Source organism: Sinocyclocheilus rhinocerous, unplaced genomic scaffold (genome assembly GCF_001515625.1).
Source record: "Sinocyclocheilus rhinocerous isolate Xijiao unplaced genomic scaffold, SAMN03320098_v1.1 scaffold469, whole genome shotgun sequence".
NCBI lineage: Eukaryota > Metazoa > Chordata > Actinopteri > Cypriniformes > Cyprinidae > Sinocyclocheilus > Sinocyclocheilus rhinocerous.
Window position 1 is genome coordinate 517,882 of NW_015636034.1, and position 11,933 is coordinate 529,814.

At 38.6% G+C, this 11,933-nt stretch overlaps 1 protein-coding gene across 1 annotated transcript in view; it reads right to left on the reverse strand.

Annotated features, from left to right (window-relative positions):
• Nucleotides 1-3,142: 3,142 nt before the first annotated feature.
• The window catches only part of LOC107747544 (dynactin subunit 1-like), a 26,287-nt gene continuing 17,496 nt past the window's right edge, over nucleotides 3,143-11,933 (reverse strand). Inside the window, exons 13-31 of the mRNA XM_016562109.1 lie at nucleotides 10,708-10,812; nucleotides 10,430-10,621; nucleotides 10,202-10,315; nucleotides 8,940-9,092; nucleotides 8,686-8,846; nucleotides 8,361-8,529; nucleotides 7,539-7,607; nucleotides 7,242-7,454; nucleotides 6,975-7,143; nucleotides 6,761-6,891; nucleotides 6,552-6,677; nucleotides 6,330-6,472; nucleotides 6,039-6,208; nucleotides 5,915-5,926; nucleotides 4,444-4,556; nucleotides 4,173-4,359; nucleotides 4,018-4,091; nucleotides 3,847-3,936; nucleotides 3,143-3,763 (exon numbers count right to left, since the gene is read on the reverse strand). Coding sequence (XP_016417595.1) covers nucleotides 3,626-3,763; nucleotides 3,847-3,936; nucleotides 4,018-4,091; nucleotides 4,173-4,359; nucleotides 4,444-4,556; nucleotides 5,915-5,926; nucleotides 6,039-6,208; nucleotides 6,330-6,472; nucleotides 6,552-6,677; nucleotides 6,761-6,891; nucleotides 6,975-7,143; nucleotides 7,242-7,454; nucleotides 7,539-7,607; nucleotides 8,361-8,529; nucleotides 8,686-8,846; nucleotides 8,940-9,092; nucleotides 10,202-10,315; nucleotides 10,430-10,621; nucleotides 10,708-10,812 — 2,529 coding nt within the window. The 3' untranslated portion in view covers nucleotides 3,143-3,625. The remainder of the gene's footprint in view (nucleotides 3,764-3,846; nucleotides 3,937-4,017; nucleotides 4,092-4,172; nucleotides 4,360-4,443; nucleotides 4,557-5,914; nucleotides 5,927-6,038; nucleotides 6,209-6,329; nucleotides 6,473-6,551; nucleotides 6,678-6,760; nucleotides 6,892-6,974; nucleotides 7,144-7,241; nucleotides 7,455-7,538; nucleotides 7,608-8,360; nucleotides 8,530-8,685; nucleotides 8,847-8,939; nucleotides 9,093-10,201; nucleotides 10,316-10,429; nucleotides 10,622-10,707; nucleotides 10,813-11,933) is intronic.

Sequence of the window (11,933 nt, forward strand, 5' to 3'; positions counted from 1 at the left end):
GCAGGTGGTTTGGCACAGCTTTTTCTTAGGGTGGCAGACAGTTGCCACCCCGTGCCACCCCGGTAGATCCGCCCCTGAATGTAAACGCAATCCATCCATCGTGTCTGCATTCGCAGGTCGACATCACGCAAAACCCCGCCCCCTCTCGCGAACGGTCACAAGAAAGACGGAGAACAACAGGTCAGGCTCTGGAGCGCTAGTGAGACTCGTAGACTTTATTTGATTTGTAAAATGTCTCGCGACTGAAAATACTTTTCAAAAGAAAACCTATGGAGTCAAAATAATGCCACATATATGCAAAATAATAAAGTTTCAAATGTTGTGTCTGTAAACTGTCATAGTCGTACATTTTGGAGTTGTACTCTAACAAACACACAAAATCTCGTATCTGTAAACTGTCGTGGCCGTAGATTTTGGAATCCAACTCTGACAAAAAACAGAATTACATACAATACTTTTAAATTACGCACGAGTAAATTAAAATGACACACAAATGCTTTGAATTACGTACGATTATTTTTGACAGCGATTTTATTCCATAGGAATCAAGCCCTCAATTTTTTTGTGTGTGTTTACATTTCAAATGCCATAAAAGTCACCAAGTTGCATACCATTCCGTTGAAGCTGTGATTTAAAAAAATTCAAAACAGAAAATGTTTCAGTCAAAAGTGACCGAAGAGCACCAGAGGGTTTTAAACAAAACAACAAACAAACAAAAATCTCCTCAAAATGTATTTTGTGTTACACAAAAAAAGAAATAAAATTATACATGTTTGATGAGGGATGAGTAAACAATGACAGAATTTTGAATTAAGACATTTTTGGGTGAACTATTACAAAGCTGTAAAATGCTAACAATCAAAATAACTCTTATTAGTTCAATTTTAATTTTCTCAGAGCTGAGTTAAGATCCCAGATACTGTTTTCACAGTGTCTGTTTCCTCCTGTGTGTTTGTCCTTGCACAGCAGGAAAAGGCCTTCAAAATGTTACCCATTCCATTTGTAAAAAAGATTGAGAGGAATGGGTCCACCAGTGGGCCAAGATAGAGAAGAAGATCAGATACAAGTCAAGTAAAATACATAAGAGCTTAAAGCCAGTGCTTTGAGCAGAGTATTTAGGATAAAGGGAAGATAACGCATACTGTAATTACACAAGATGACCGCCTGCATACCCAGAATCTTGTTTCTGTTAGTCACAGGTGCTTGGCCATCTTGTACACCATAAGGCTCTAAAATAATCCAAAAAGAAAAACCCCAGGAATGGTAGTTGGTGAAGAAGAGCTATAGAGAATAACATGACATATCCTTGGTAAGGAAAAGTATTGCAAATGGAGCTGCCCACACGGCCAATGAAATCATGCTCAACTGCTTGAGTTTCATGCAGAAGGCATTATATTGTGGACAGGTTACCAACAGATATCGCTCCTGAGCAACACAGACCATGAACACGATGTTGGATATGATCCCAAAGTAGAATATCAGGGAAGATATGTCTGTACTCGGCATACTGGTTTTCTGAGTGTCCTCCGCAGATGCCTTCGGCCGCCCAAGGATGTTGAAGATATCGGATGCGAGAAGGCTTATTAGGTAGACGGGAGCAGCCTTGCCAGTTTTTGCTTGCATGCCCATGAGGTAGATAGAAAAGCCGATGCCAGGAAGCCCAACAGCAAATGTGATCCATCTGATGATCTCTTCAATGTGGTCTACACTGATGGTGCCATTGTTCTGAGGAGCCGTGTTATTACATCCAATACTGTGGTTTTATCCATATGTTGCAGAATCATACTGGTAGTTTTCTAGTTCTGGTTACCCAAAATGTGATTAATATATAAAAGCTGATGCATTTGGTTATATGCCATGTCAAGAAGAATATGTTCTTCAGTTCAAGTAAGCAACGCGGAAAGCTATGTGGCTCTTTACTGTGGTAAACAGATCGGTATATTTTAGCTATAACCATTTTTATGGCTCTTCTGCAAACTGTTTCTGTAAGCGCTTTCATTGCTGGTTAGTCAATGCAAATATTTCCTATCTATTCACATTAGTTTTATCAATGCAATCTCTTTCTAGGAGCAGTTTGGCCCAATGAGGAATGTAAAGTTACACATGAAAAATAAATATATGAAAATATTTTAAATAAAATGTTGAAATTCAAACAATGCGAGATTTTCGGACATAATTTATTTCATTGACTCACATTATATAAGATGCCAACACATTCAACAATACTGTAAGCAACAGTATGCATTTTATACAGTTTAATAACAGGTTAATAACTTAGACAATAGTAACAAAGCAAACCATTGCTAACTTAAGACCACTTGAATACTGCCGATCTCTTGAAGCAAATATTCAACAGTTAATAAATATTGTTAAATGATGTCTTTATTTTTGCCCACAGCAGCATTCACCTGATGTCATCCCGTCCTTGCTTGGCACTAAATCTGATCATTCATTCAAATTTGTATTGTATTTTCTTTACAAAAGCACATTGGCATGGCACATTCAAGCATCACAGTCAAGCACACAGAGCTTTTAAATCTTTGACTTATTATATATTTGAAAAGTGAATGAGAGCATATTATCTTTCCTGTCTGATACTTGAGTAACTGTTATGAGTATATGAAGAGGGCTGTGCCAAGGAATCACTGATAAAGTAGCATCTGATCTGTTTTAAAGAGAAAAACGAAGCGGTCCTACATTGAATCATTTAACGTGTGCTTGCTTACAGTACACAAATAGAGCCCCAAAATTGGGTTTTTGTTTACCTTTGGCCTCCTGATTCAGAATGTTCTGTAAACATTGCATGTATAAAATGACAAATCATAGGTTTGAAACACTTGAAAATTGAGGTGCATTCACATTAGCAACATTTCAGCGAAATTTTTTGAGCCACAGCACACACAGAAGTCACTTTCAAACCAAGCAGCTTCATTTTGTTTAATGCAGCCAATCCACATGGCCGTCATATTTTGCATGGCCATCAACTGTAATTTTACGAAGCTACGAGAATACTTTTTGTGTGCAAAGAAAACAAAAATAACGATTTTATTCAACAATTTCTTCTCTTCCATGTCAGTCTCCACTTTGCATTCACGAGAGTATCACGACGCATGTTCCGAAGATGAACAGAGGTCTTGCGGGTTTGGAATGACATGAGGATGAGTAATTAATGACAGAATTGTAATTTTTGGGTCAACTATCACGTTAAGTCAAATCACTTAGGAAGCACCACTAATAAAAACACATAGACAATTTGAACTGTAATCCTTTTAGCTAAATAATTGTAAACATGGATCGATGGGAATCCAAATCAGGAAGAGAAAGAAAGGGATTAAATGGATACAGATATAAAGCAGCAGGGATCATGGTGAATCATCCTTTCATGCCATGTTAATAAAGTCTAATTGTTAAAACGTCTCCAGCATGTCTCAAGTTTGAAATCTGTAGCTTTTATATATCATTTTACAGATTTGGTGTGGTAGATATAATCAAAGCTTGATCTTGACTTGATCTATTGCGTTTTTTGTTATTGGTTTGTGGCTCTAGATACATTCTCCATTATATCTGTTGTTTCAGTTTCTGTTTTGAAGACTGAATGTGAGTAAGTTTGTTTTTTGGGGTTATTTTAAGTCTGGAGAAGGCGATGAACTCTCTGTAACTGGATCTTTGAAAGCACCAGACGATGCACCTGTTCCTGCCCTCGGGCGCAAGGCATCATCACATGACCGACTAACACAGCATCTCCTTTCTTCTCCTCTTTTGCCTGAGAGCAGAAGAAGAAAGAATGAGGGATTTATTTAGACCCAAACAATGTGGGAAAATGTGCATTTTGTGTATTTGTCTTACCTTCACAAAGGAAGTGCAGGGAAAAGTGGCAAAATCAGACGAGACTTGAGCACCAGGCCTGTGAGTCACTACATGTTCAGCAACCTCATCCTTCAAAGAAATAGGTTGCTTAAATAAGCGCAGGAGACATTTTAATGATGACTTGATGATTTGGAATCATTTTTGGTTTACCTTAAGCCTATCGAGTGTGTCACTGAGCGACTGCAGTCTTGCTGTTTGCTCGAGGAGCTGCGCACTAGGACTCACTGTTAATGAAAACACAAACACTGTAAAATAATTACTGTATAACAATAAAAATCAAAATTTTAAGTGTAATTATGACAGACCTGGAGATTTCCCTGTGATGTCCACCACTTTCACATTGGCACTCATCTGGAGGAGAGTATCCAGTAGTTGGTCTGTTTTGCGGTAGAGGGCGCTAGATAACACCTCAGGCCTGCAGCCCTCTCGCCAGCCCAGCTTTGGCACGTTCAGAGGAGGAAGAGATGCCAGCTGAGCACGCATCTTTTCTGCCTGCGGTCCACACAAAAACAAAAGTGAGAATAAATCTTCAGTGCCTGCATTGGGGAAATTGGCTTGTGAAGCAGTAGCAGAGACCTTTAGTCTGTTGTTCTCGTTCTTCAGGTGTTTTATACTGAGTCGCTGAGCTTCAATCTGCTGAGTCAGCAGTGGAGAATCTATCACTTGCACTCCTGCAGCTACACAAACACCTTTAACATACACACAACAAATGACATGTTAACAAATACAGAGACAACTCGTGTGTTCTTCTAAAATATTTTTAAAAATACTGTATACACCACAGTTCAAAAGTTTGGGGTCAGTAATTTTTTTCTAGAGAAATTAATACTTTTATTTAGCAGTAAAGCCATTTATAAAAAACCTGAAAAAAGTATCACAGTTTGCACAAAAATATTAAGCAGCACAACTGTTTTCAACATTAATGATGAAAAGAAATGTTTCCTGTGCAGCAAATCAGAATATTAGAATGATTTCTGAAGGATCATGTGACACTGAAGACTGGAGTAATGGCTGCTGAAAATTCAGCTTACCTTAAGCCTATTGAGTGTGTCACTGAGCGACTGCAGTCTTGCTGTTTGCTCGAGGAGCTGCGCACTAGGACTCACTGTTAATGAAAACACAAACACTGTAAAATAATTACTGTATAACAATAAAAATCAAAATTTTAAGTGTAATTATGACAGACCTGGAGATTTCCCTGTGATGTCCACCACTTTCACATTGGCACTCATCTGGAGGAGAGTATCCAGTAGTTGGTCTGTTTTGCGGTAGAGGGCGCTAGATAACACCTCAGGCCTGCAGCCCTCTCGCCAGCCCAGCTTTGGCACGTTATAATATTTCACAATATTACTGTTTTACATTATTTTTTATCACATAAATGGAGCCTTGGTGAACTTCTTTGAAAAACAAAAAAAAATTACCAACCCCAAACACTTGCCATGTTAGTGTTTATTAAAATATTATATTATTTCAAAGGGAGCATTTTCGAGGTGGATAATATTAAATCCATTCAGGATTTTTTAAATACGTCACTAAATAGAGATAATAAAACAGATGCAATAATTGAGATTTCAAATATTACATTGATTAACAAAGTATATATGTAAGTGATAATACACATAAAAATAAAAATAAAACCCAATGAAGTAATTATTATTTGTTTGTTTTTTTGCTTAAATGTCTAGTTGTCTGTACATTATCATACTTATTAGATGGCTACATATTATATTAGATGAGAAGAAAGAGTCCAGAGAGAGTTTTATGGCAGACATGAAATAACATGTAAACTGTGAGGAAGGAAGCTACACTGTTGAATACTACTTAAATATATTAAAGAGAGGACCAATCATAATCAAGTATTCTGTGCAATAAATGACACTATGTTATGGTCATTTATTGCATGGCTCTTGATTGCAGCACATGCAACTCGTGATAGGGCAATATAAGCAAGAATAACTCTCATGCACACATGCAGCTCACAGAGAGACCATGAGTGGGAGGAAAAGAGAGTGAAGAGATTTAAATGTCACACTGACAACAAATTTACCTTTTTGTTCTTCTAAAAGGAATACAAACAATGGAAGACATATTAGACCATTTAAAATAAAGACTTAAGAAAGACATTTTAGCTTAGTGTTTAGGTTAAACTGATTCCCTTATCCGTCTCTTACCAGCAGTGATGCCACAAGTCACAATGGAGGCGATGCCAGAGCCTTGACTTCCTCTCAGGCCCTCCATGGTCATCTTTGATTGGCTGGTGATTCTCTGCTTAAGCTCTACTTTCTCTGCCTCTAGTTGGTCTATGTCAGCCTGGAGAGCATCCATGGTCTCCTCAAACTCCCTACAGATTATCATACCCATATTAAAAGCATTTCTTACTATATAATGTCCCCAATACTATCCTGGGACATTTAGACCCACATTAGGAGTTATGTGCAACAACCCTCTTTGTCATCTCTTACTTTTCCTTCTTTTTCAGGAGCGAAACGGTCTCATCCAGGACCGTCTGGATCTTCTCCACCCGCTCATCCGCATCTTTAGACGCACTGTCCAGCTTTTTCTCCAATAAACTCAGACGCACATTGGCCTCACTCAGTTCCTCTCCCTAGAAACAAGACCATTTTGACATTATTTCAAGCTTTTATCTTACACCTCTTGGCATGTCTGAGTATGACTTCTTCTACCTTTATTTTAAGGGATTTCTTAAGCTCTTTGATGACAGTTTCTCGGTCTTCAAGTTTGAGGCCGAGTCCTTCAGCATCAGTGATTTCTGCCCTCAGTGCTGCTGCTCGGACTTCCACAGGAGATATCTACAACAATACATGCATATTGAGACACAAGCGCAAAGATTCATAGCCGTAGTGTTAGACAGGCAGGCTGAGCCCAGACTTACTCCATTCTGTGGTCTTTCAGAGTCATATTCTCCCTCCTGCATAGCAGTAGCCATCTTGTTCATTGTTGCAATGACCACACTGCATGACTGGCGCAGACACTCTTGAGGGTTTATGCCCTGTGACCCGCAGTCTTGGTGAACATAAAAGACATAAAAGTTTTGTATGTTATTTTTATTTCTTTTTTACTTGTTTTCACAAGATTCACCAAAATACTGTATACCTGTTCAGCTGCTTTAAAGGCCATGTCTTCCAGTTTGACGGCTGGCAGTCCCTCATGTTCGCTGAGAGGGGCGATGAGCTGAGCGGTTGCCGCTGCCACTTCCTGCAGCACTGCATTCACCCAGGCCAGCTGCCTTCTGCTCTCAGCCAGGGTCTCACACACCTACACACACATAAACCCCATCAACGGAAGGCTTAGATATCAAAGGTACATAAACAATTGAATGCAGAGATAATATGAACATGAGGGCTGCACATCACCTGTGGTCCAAAGCTGAGGGCAGCTGGGATGCCTGGTGCGTCTGTGCCTGGCATGCGACGACGGATCTTCTTGCAGAACTGTCGTATGTCACTACATGAAGTGTCCAGATCCTTCAGCAGCACACAAAACGCTTCCTCGTCCTGCCCTGTCTGTATGAAGGCCCTCAGACGCCCCACCTCTACTGCCATACAGTCCAGAGCACTCTGGGTAAACTAAACAGACACGTGAAGATGTGTTAAAGGTGTGTGTACCGATCTGGGTCTCTCTCTTTGTGTTTGTCTAAGTGAGTTGTTTACTTTGATGTGGTCTGCTAGCTGCATGGTACAGTCCTCCGGCTGTTCAGCGAGATGAATACTGTAAAGGTGCTACAACAAAGAGAAATGCATGTCAATAAATAGATCTGTTTGCATATTCTGAGGAAACAACCAGTGCTTGAAAGACAAATAGTAGTTCACTAGGTAAGTTTAGGTTTCAAGCTTTGGCATCAGAGACACTTTGCTGCAGTCATGATACTGAGTGATCATCTTTTTGCTGTCAGATGGGTATGAGAATGTCAGCTTATTAACTTTGACCAATCACAATGTCATATGTGAATAATACAGCAATAGCAATGACAGCGTCAGTAGTTTTTATCAAGGAGATAAGTTTGATATATCTACAGCAACATCTCATACTTTTGATTCAGCAAGGATGGACACATTAAATTGATCAAAAGTGGCATTAACAACATTTATAAAATTACCCAAAAAAAATCTATTTCAAATAAATGCTGTTTATTTTGACACTGATGATAATAAGAAATGTGTAGCAAACTAGCATATTAGAATGGTTTCTGAAGGATCATGTGACACTGAAGGCTGAAAATTCAGCTTGACAGGAATAAAACACATTTTAATGTTCAATTGTAATTAAATTGTCATAACATTTCACGACACTACCGTTTTTACTGTATTCTTGATCAAATAAATGCTGTCTTGGTGAGCATAAGAGTGAAATATTGGAATTAACTGGAGAAAATTGTGGAGAAAAATAATGAAAATATATTAACGTATGAGGAATATTATTACAGTTCTGCAATGCAAGTGCTACAAAATGACATATTGCGTGCACTATGATACCTGATAGTATTTAATAGCTTTGGTAAGAGGTCCCACATTGACTGTTTCATCCAGCAGGTCTTTGTATAGGAGGTCAATGAGGAAATCCAGGGATCGCTCATGAACGCTCATCTCAGAGTACAGAGAACCCACACGCTTGTACACATCCACACTGCACTGACTCAGAGCACTGCACAAGACAGATAAAGAGAGGCACAAGCCTTTTGAGCTGCTCTACCCCAACCTCCTGCCATTCAAAATAATGCCATTCATTAATATATTTCATGAGGTCTTTAATGCTCTTGAGGATGTCAGAAAGTGTGTGTAAAAGTTTAGGCAAACTGACTGTTCATATTTGTGCAGGGTTGCCTGTAGCAGTGTGAGAGAATAGATGAGTCCAGCAGCAAAGCTCATCTGCTCTCCGACGGCTCCTCTCATTCCAGCCTTCTGAGAGCACGTCTCAGTCAACTCAAACTTCTCCTGAGCCTGCTTACTGATCAGCTCTGCCTGCAGCATACATGCACAAACACATTCAACCACATAGCAGATTGGAATGACCATGGTTTAGTAGTTAGCAACATGTATATTCAGAAAGTTCACCTTGCAGATGAGTCGTGGGATGAGCAGTAGAGCCAGGATACAGTCATGATCTCCTCCGTGTTTCAGGAAGGAGTCAGGCATGAAAGAAATCAGCAGTGACACCTGTCTGTTAGCCTGAGCTACCTCCATTTTACGCAGCTCCATTTCTATGGCCTAGAATTACAAACAGACATACATTATGATGAGAGACACAAACATCTGGAGTGTTTCCTACAGGATATTTTTTTACCAGCAGGGGGCATCCATCCTCCAACAACACAAAAAATAACCAGTACTTACTAAACACAAGTATAGTGTACAAAAATGTTTGGGGTAGGTAAGAATTTTTATGCTTTTGAAAGAAGGTTTAATGCTTTTGGTCAAAAACACAGTAAAACAGTAAAAAAAATTTGATACGATTTCAATAATTTTCTATTGTAATATACTTTACAATGTAATTTTTTCCTGCGATGGCAAAGCTGAATTTTCAGCAGCCATTACTCCAGTCTTCAGACATTATTCAAAATCTAGAATAATTATTCTAATGAAAATAAAGTAAAAACATCTATTTAGTAAAACAAGTCCAAATGTTTACAAATTTTTATTTGAATTAGAAATCTTTTGGAACATTATGTTTTCAAAAAACAAAATGGTTTTACTGTCACTTTAACACATCTGTGATATTATTAGTATTAATAAACTATTTAAAAATCTTGCAAACCCCAAACTTTTGAACAGTAATATACACTAGTCAATATTTGAAGTGGATCAAAACCTTTCATCAAAGTTGTCCTAAAACCAAAATGCATTCTTGTCTTAGGACAACTTTGATGAACTTTTTTGATCCATTTCAAACGTTGACTAATGTATTTTATTGCTACTCAGCTAAACAATGTCATATGAATAACAAGTCAGCTGTTAACCTCTGGCTCATTTTGAGTTCGACATAATATCTTGCAGTTCAGTGAAGAAATGAATCATCTGACAATTCAGTTCATAATTCAAAAAAACAATGACTCTTGTGTTCAGTTCAGACTGATTCACCAATCAGTTCAACTGATTAATTAAAAAACGATCATGAATTAGTACGTGAATTTCATCTGTTCAAACAAACTCTTTATTAAAAATCACTGGACTACATAAAAATAAGCATTTTTTTAATAAAGAGGTTTTTTGAACATTTTAGTACCTGGATGTTTTAGTAAGTCATGAATTTACATAGATGTGAATTGGATCCTGAATAGCAGTGCAGGAAATGCTGTATTCGTGTTCAGTGGATTCACCTTGGCGTAAGCTTTGGCTTCTGCAAATTTGATCTTGAAATCAAAGATCTCTGCAGGTTGTTGCTGCTGCTCGGTGCTGGCTTCCTGTAGGCTCATCAGCTCCCTGTTCACCTCCTGCTCCACACACACACAACCTATGTGATGTACGTGTCCCATTTGATTTGTGAGGTCTGCATTTTAAGCCGTATCACTGTGTTGTGGTTTGTATGTTGTGAAGCACAGCGGCACCTGCAGGTGTGCAGTGAGCTCTCTGTATTTCTGGATGGTCTGCTGGTAGTCTGCCACCGTTTCTTGTGCCGCCTCCACCCGCTTCTCCGCCTCCCTGATGCTGGCAGCACTCAGATCCAACTGCTCTCTCAACTCCAGCTCCGTCTCTCTGGCGTTCTCCTGCAGCTCATCATTCATCTCATTGATGGCTTCCTACATCAGCACATGTACACAAACCTCAGTATACTGTTACATCATGGCATACACTTCATGACTACTCAAACTCTTCAAACACTCACCAGATCTGTGACAGTTTCTCTGAGCTCCCGTACTTTCTCCTCCAGGTCCAGATTACGCTCCGTCAACATCTCCACCATCTCCTCCGCCCCGAGAGCAGCATCCACCTAACACACGAGCACACACATATTAGAGTGATTATTACCATATCTATGACTAGGGGTTCACTGATCTTGACTAAATCACTTTTGCAACTTTAATAAGAAGAAATATATATTTAATTTACACAGTGAAGAATATGCAGTGTTTTTATACATGTGATTATGCAATTCTTATTTATTTTTTGTGATAATGACACTGGAGACAATAATTATGACATTTCAATGGTATCAAAAATGTTGATATCATAAAGACCATATTTAAAGCAAAAGTAACAATATTGTGATATATATTGTTACCGTGAAATAAAATTACTCATATCATGCGAAAATTGATCTTACTGCACTGACAAATGGCACCAAAAAGTTCCATGGCATTATTCTGTTTCATTAGACATGAAACAATGACAATAATTGTATATTTACATTTTTTTATATAATATATAGCCTTGTGGGCAGCGTGTCTATATATAGTGCCGTTGCGCTACGGGTGTCCCGAGTTCGAATCCCAGCTTGAGGACCTTTCCTGATCCCGCCCCCCCTCTCTCTCCCACTTCACTTACTGTCACTTCTACACTGTCCTATACTAATAAAATGTAAAATATTTATTTTAAATATTTTTTCCTATGAAATTGCAATGGAAAAAAACATAGCATTTATTGAAATAGCTTGAAGTAGCATAGTATTCTTTGAAGTACCGTACGTACCTTATGATATTGTCATGCTTTTTTGGACATGGTACCATGGTACATAAATATGATATTCATTCAATACCATGGTTCAATGATATACCTTTGAAGGTACTTAAAGGGGTCATATGATGCGATTTCAATTTTTCCTTTCTCTTTGGAGTGTTACAAGCTCTTGGTGCATAAAGAAGATCTGTAAAGTTGCAAAGACTAAAGTCTCAAATCCAAAGAGATATTCTTTATAAAAGTTAAGACTCTGCCACGCCTACCTAAAACGGCTCGGTCTAACACGCCCCCACATATCTACATCACAATGTGGGAAGATTTGCATAACACCGCCCAAATGTGCACGCAAAGAAAGAACGCGTGGCTTCAGGAACAGCAGTAGTGTTGATGCAGAAGTGCAAAAGCACTTTATTTGGCCTTCCGGAAGTAGATGCA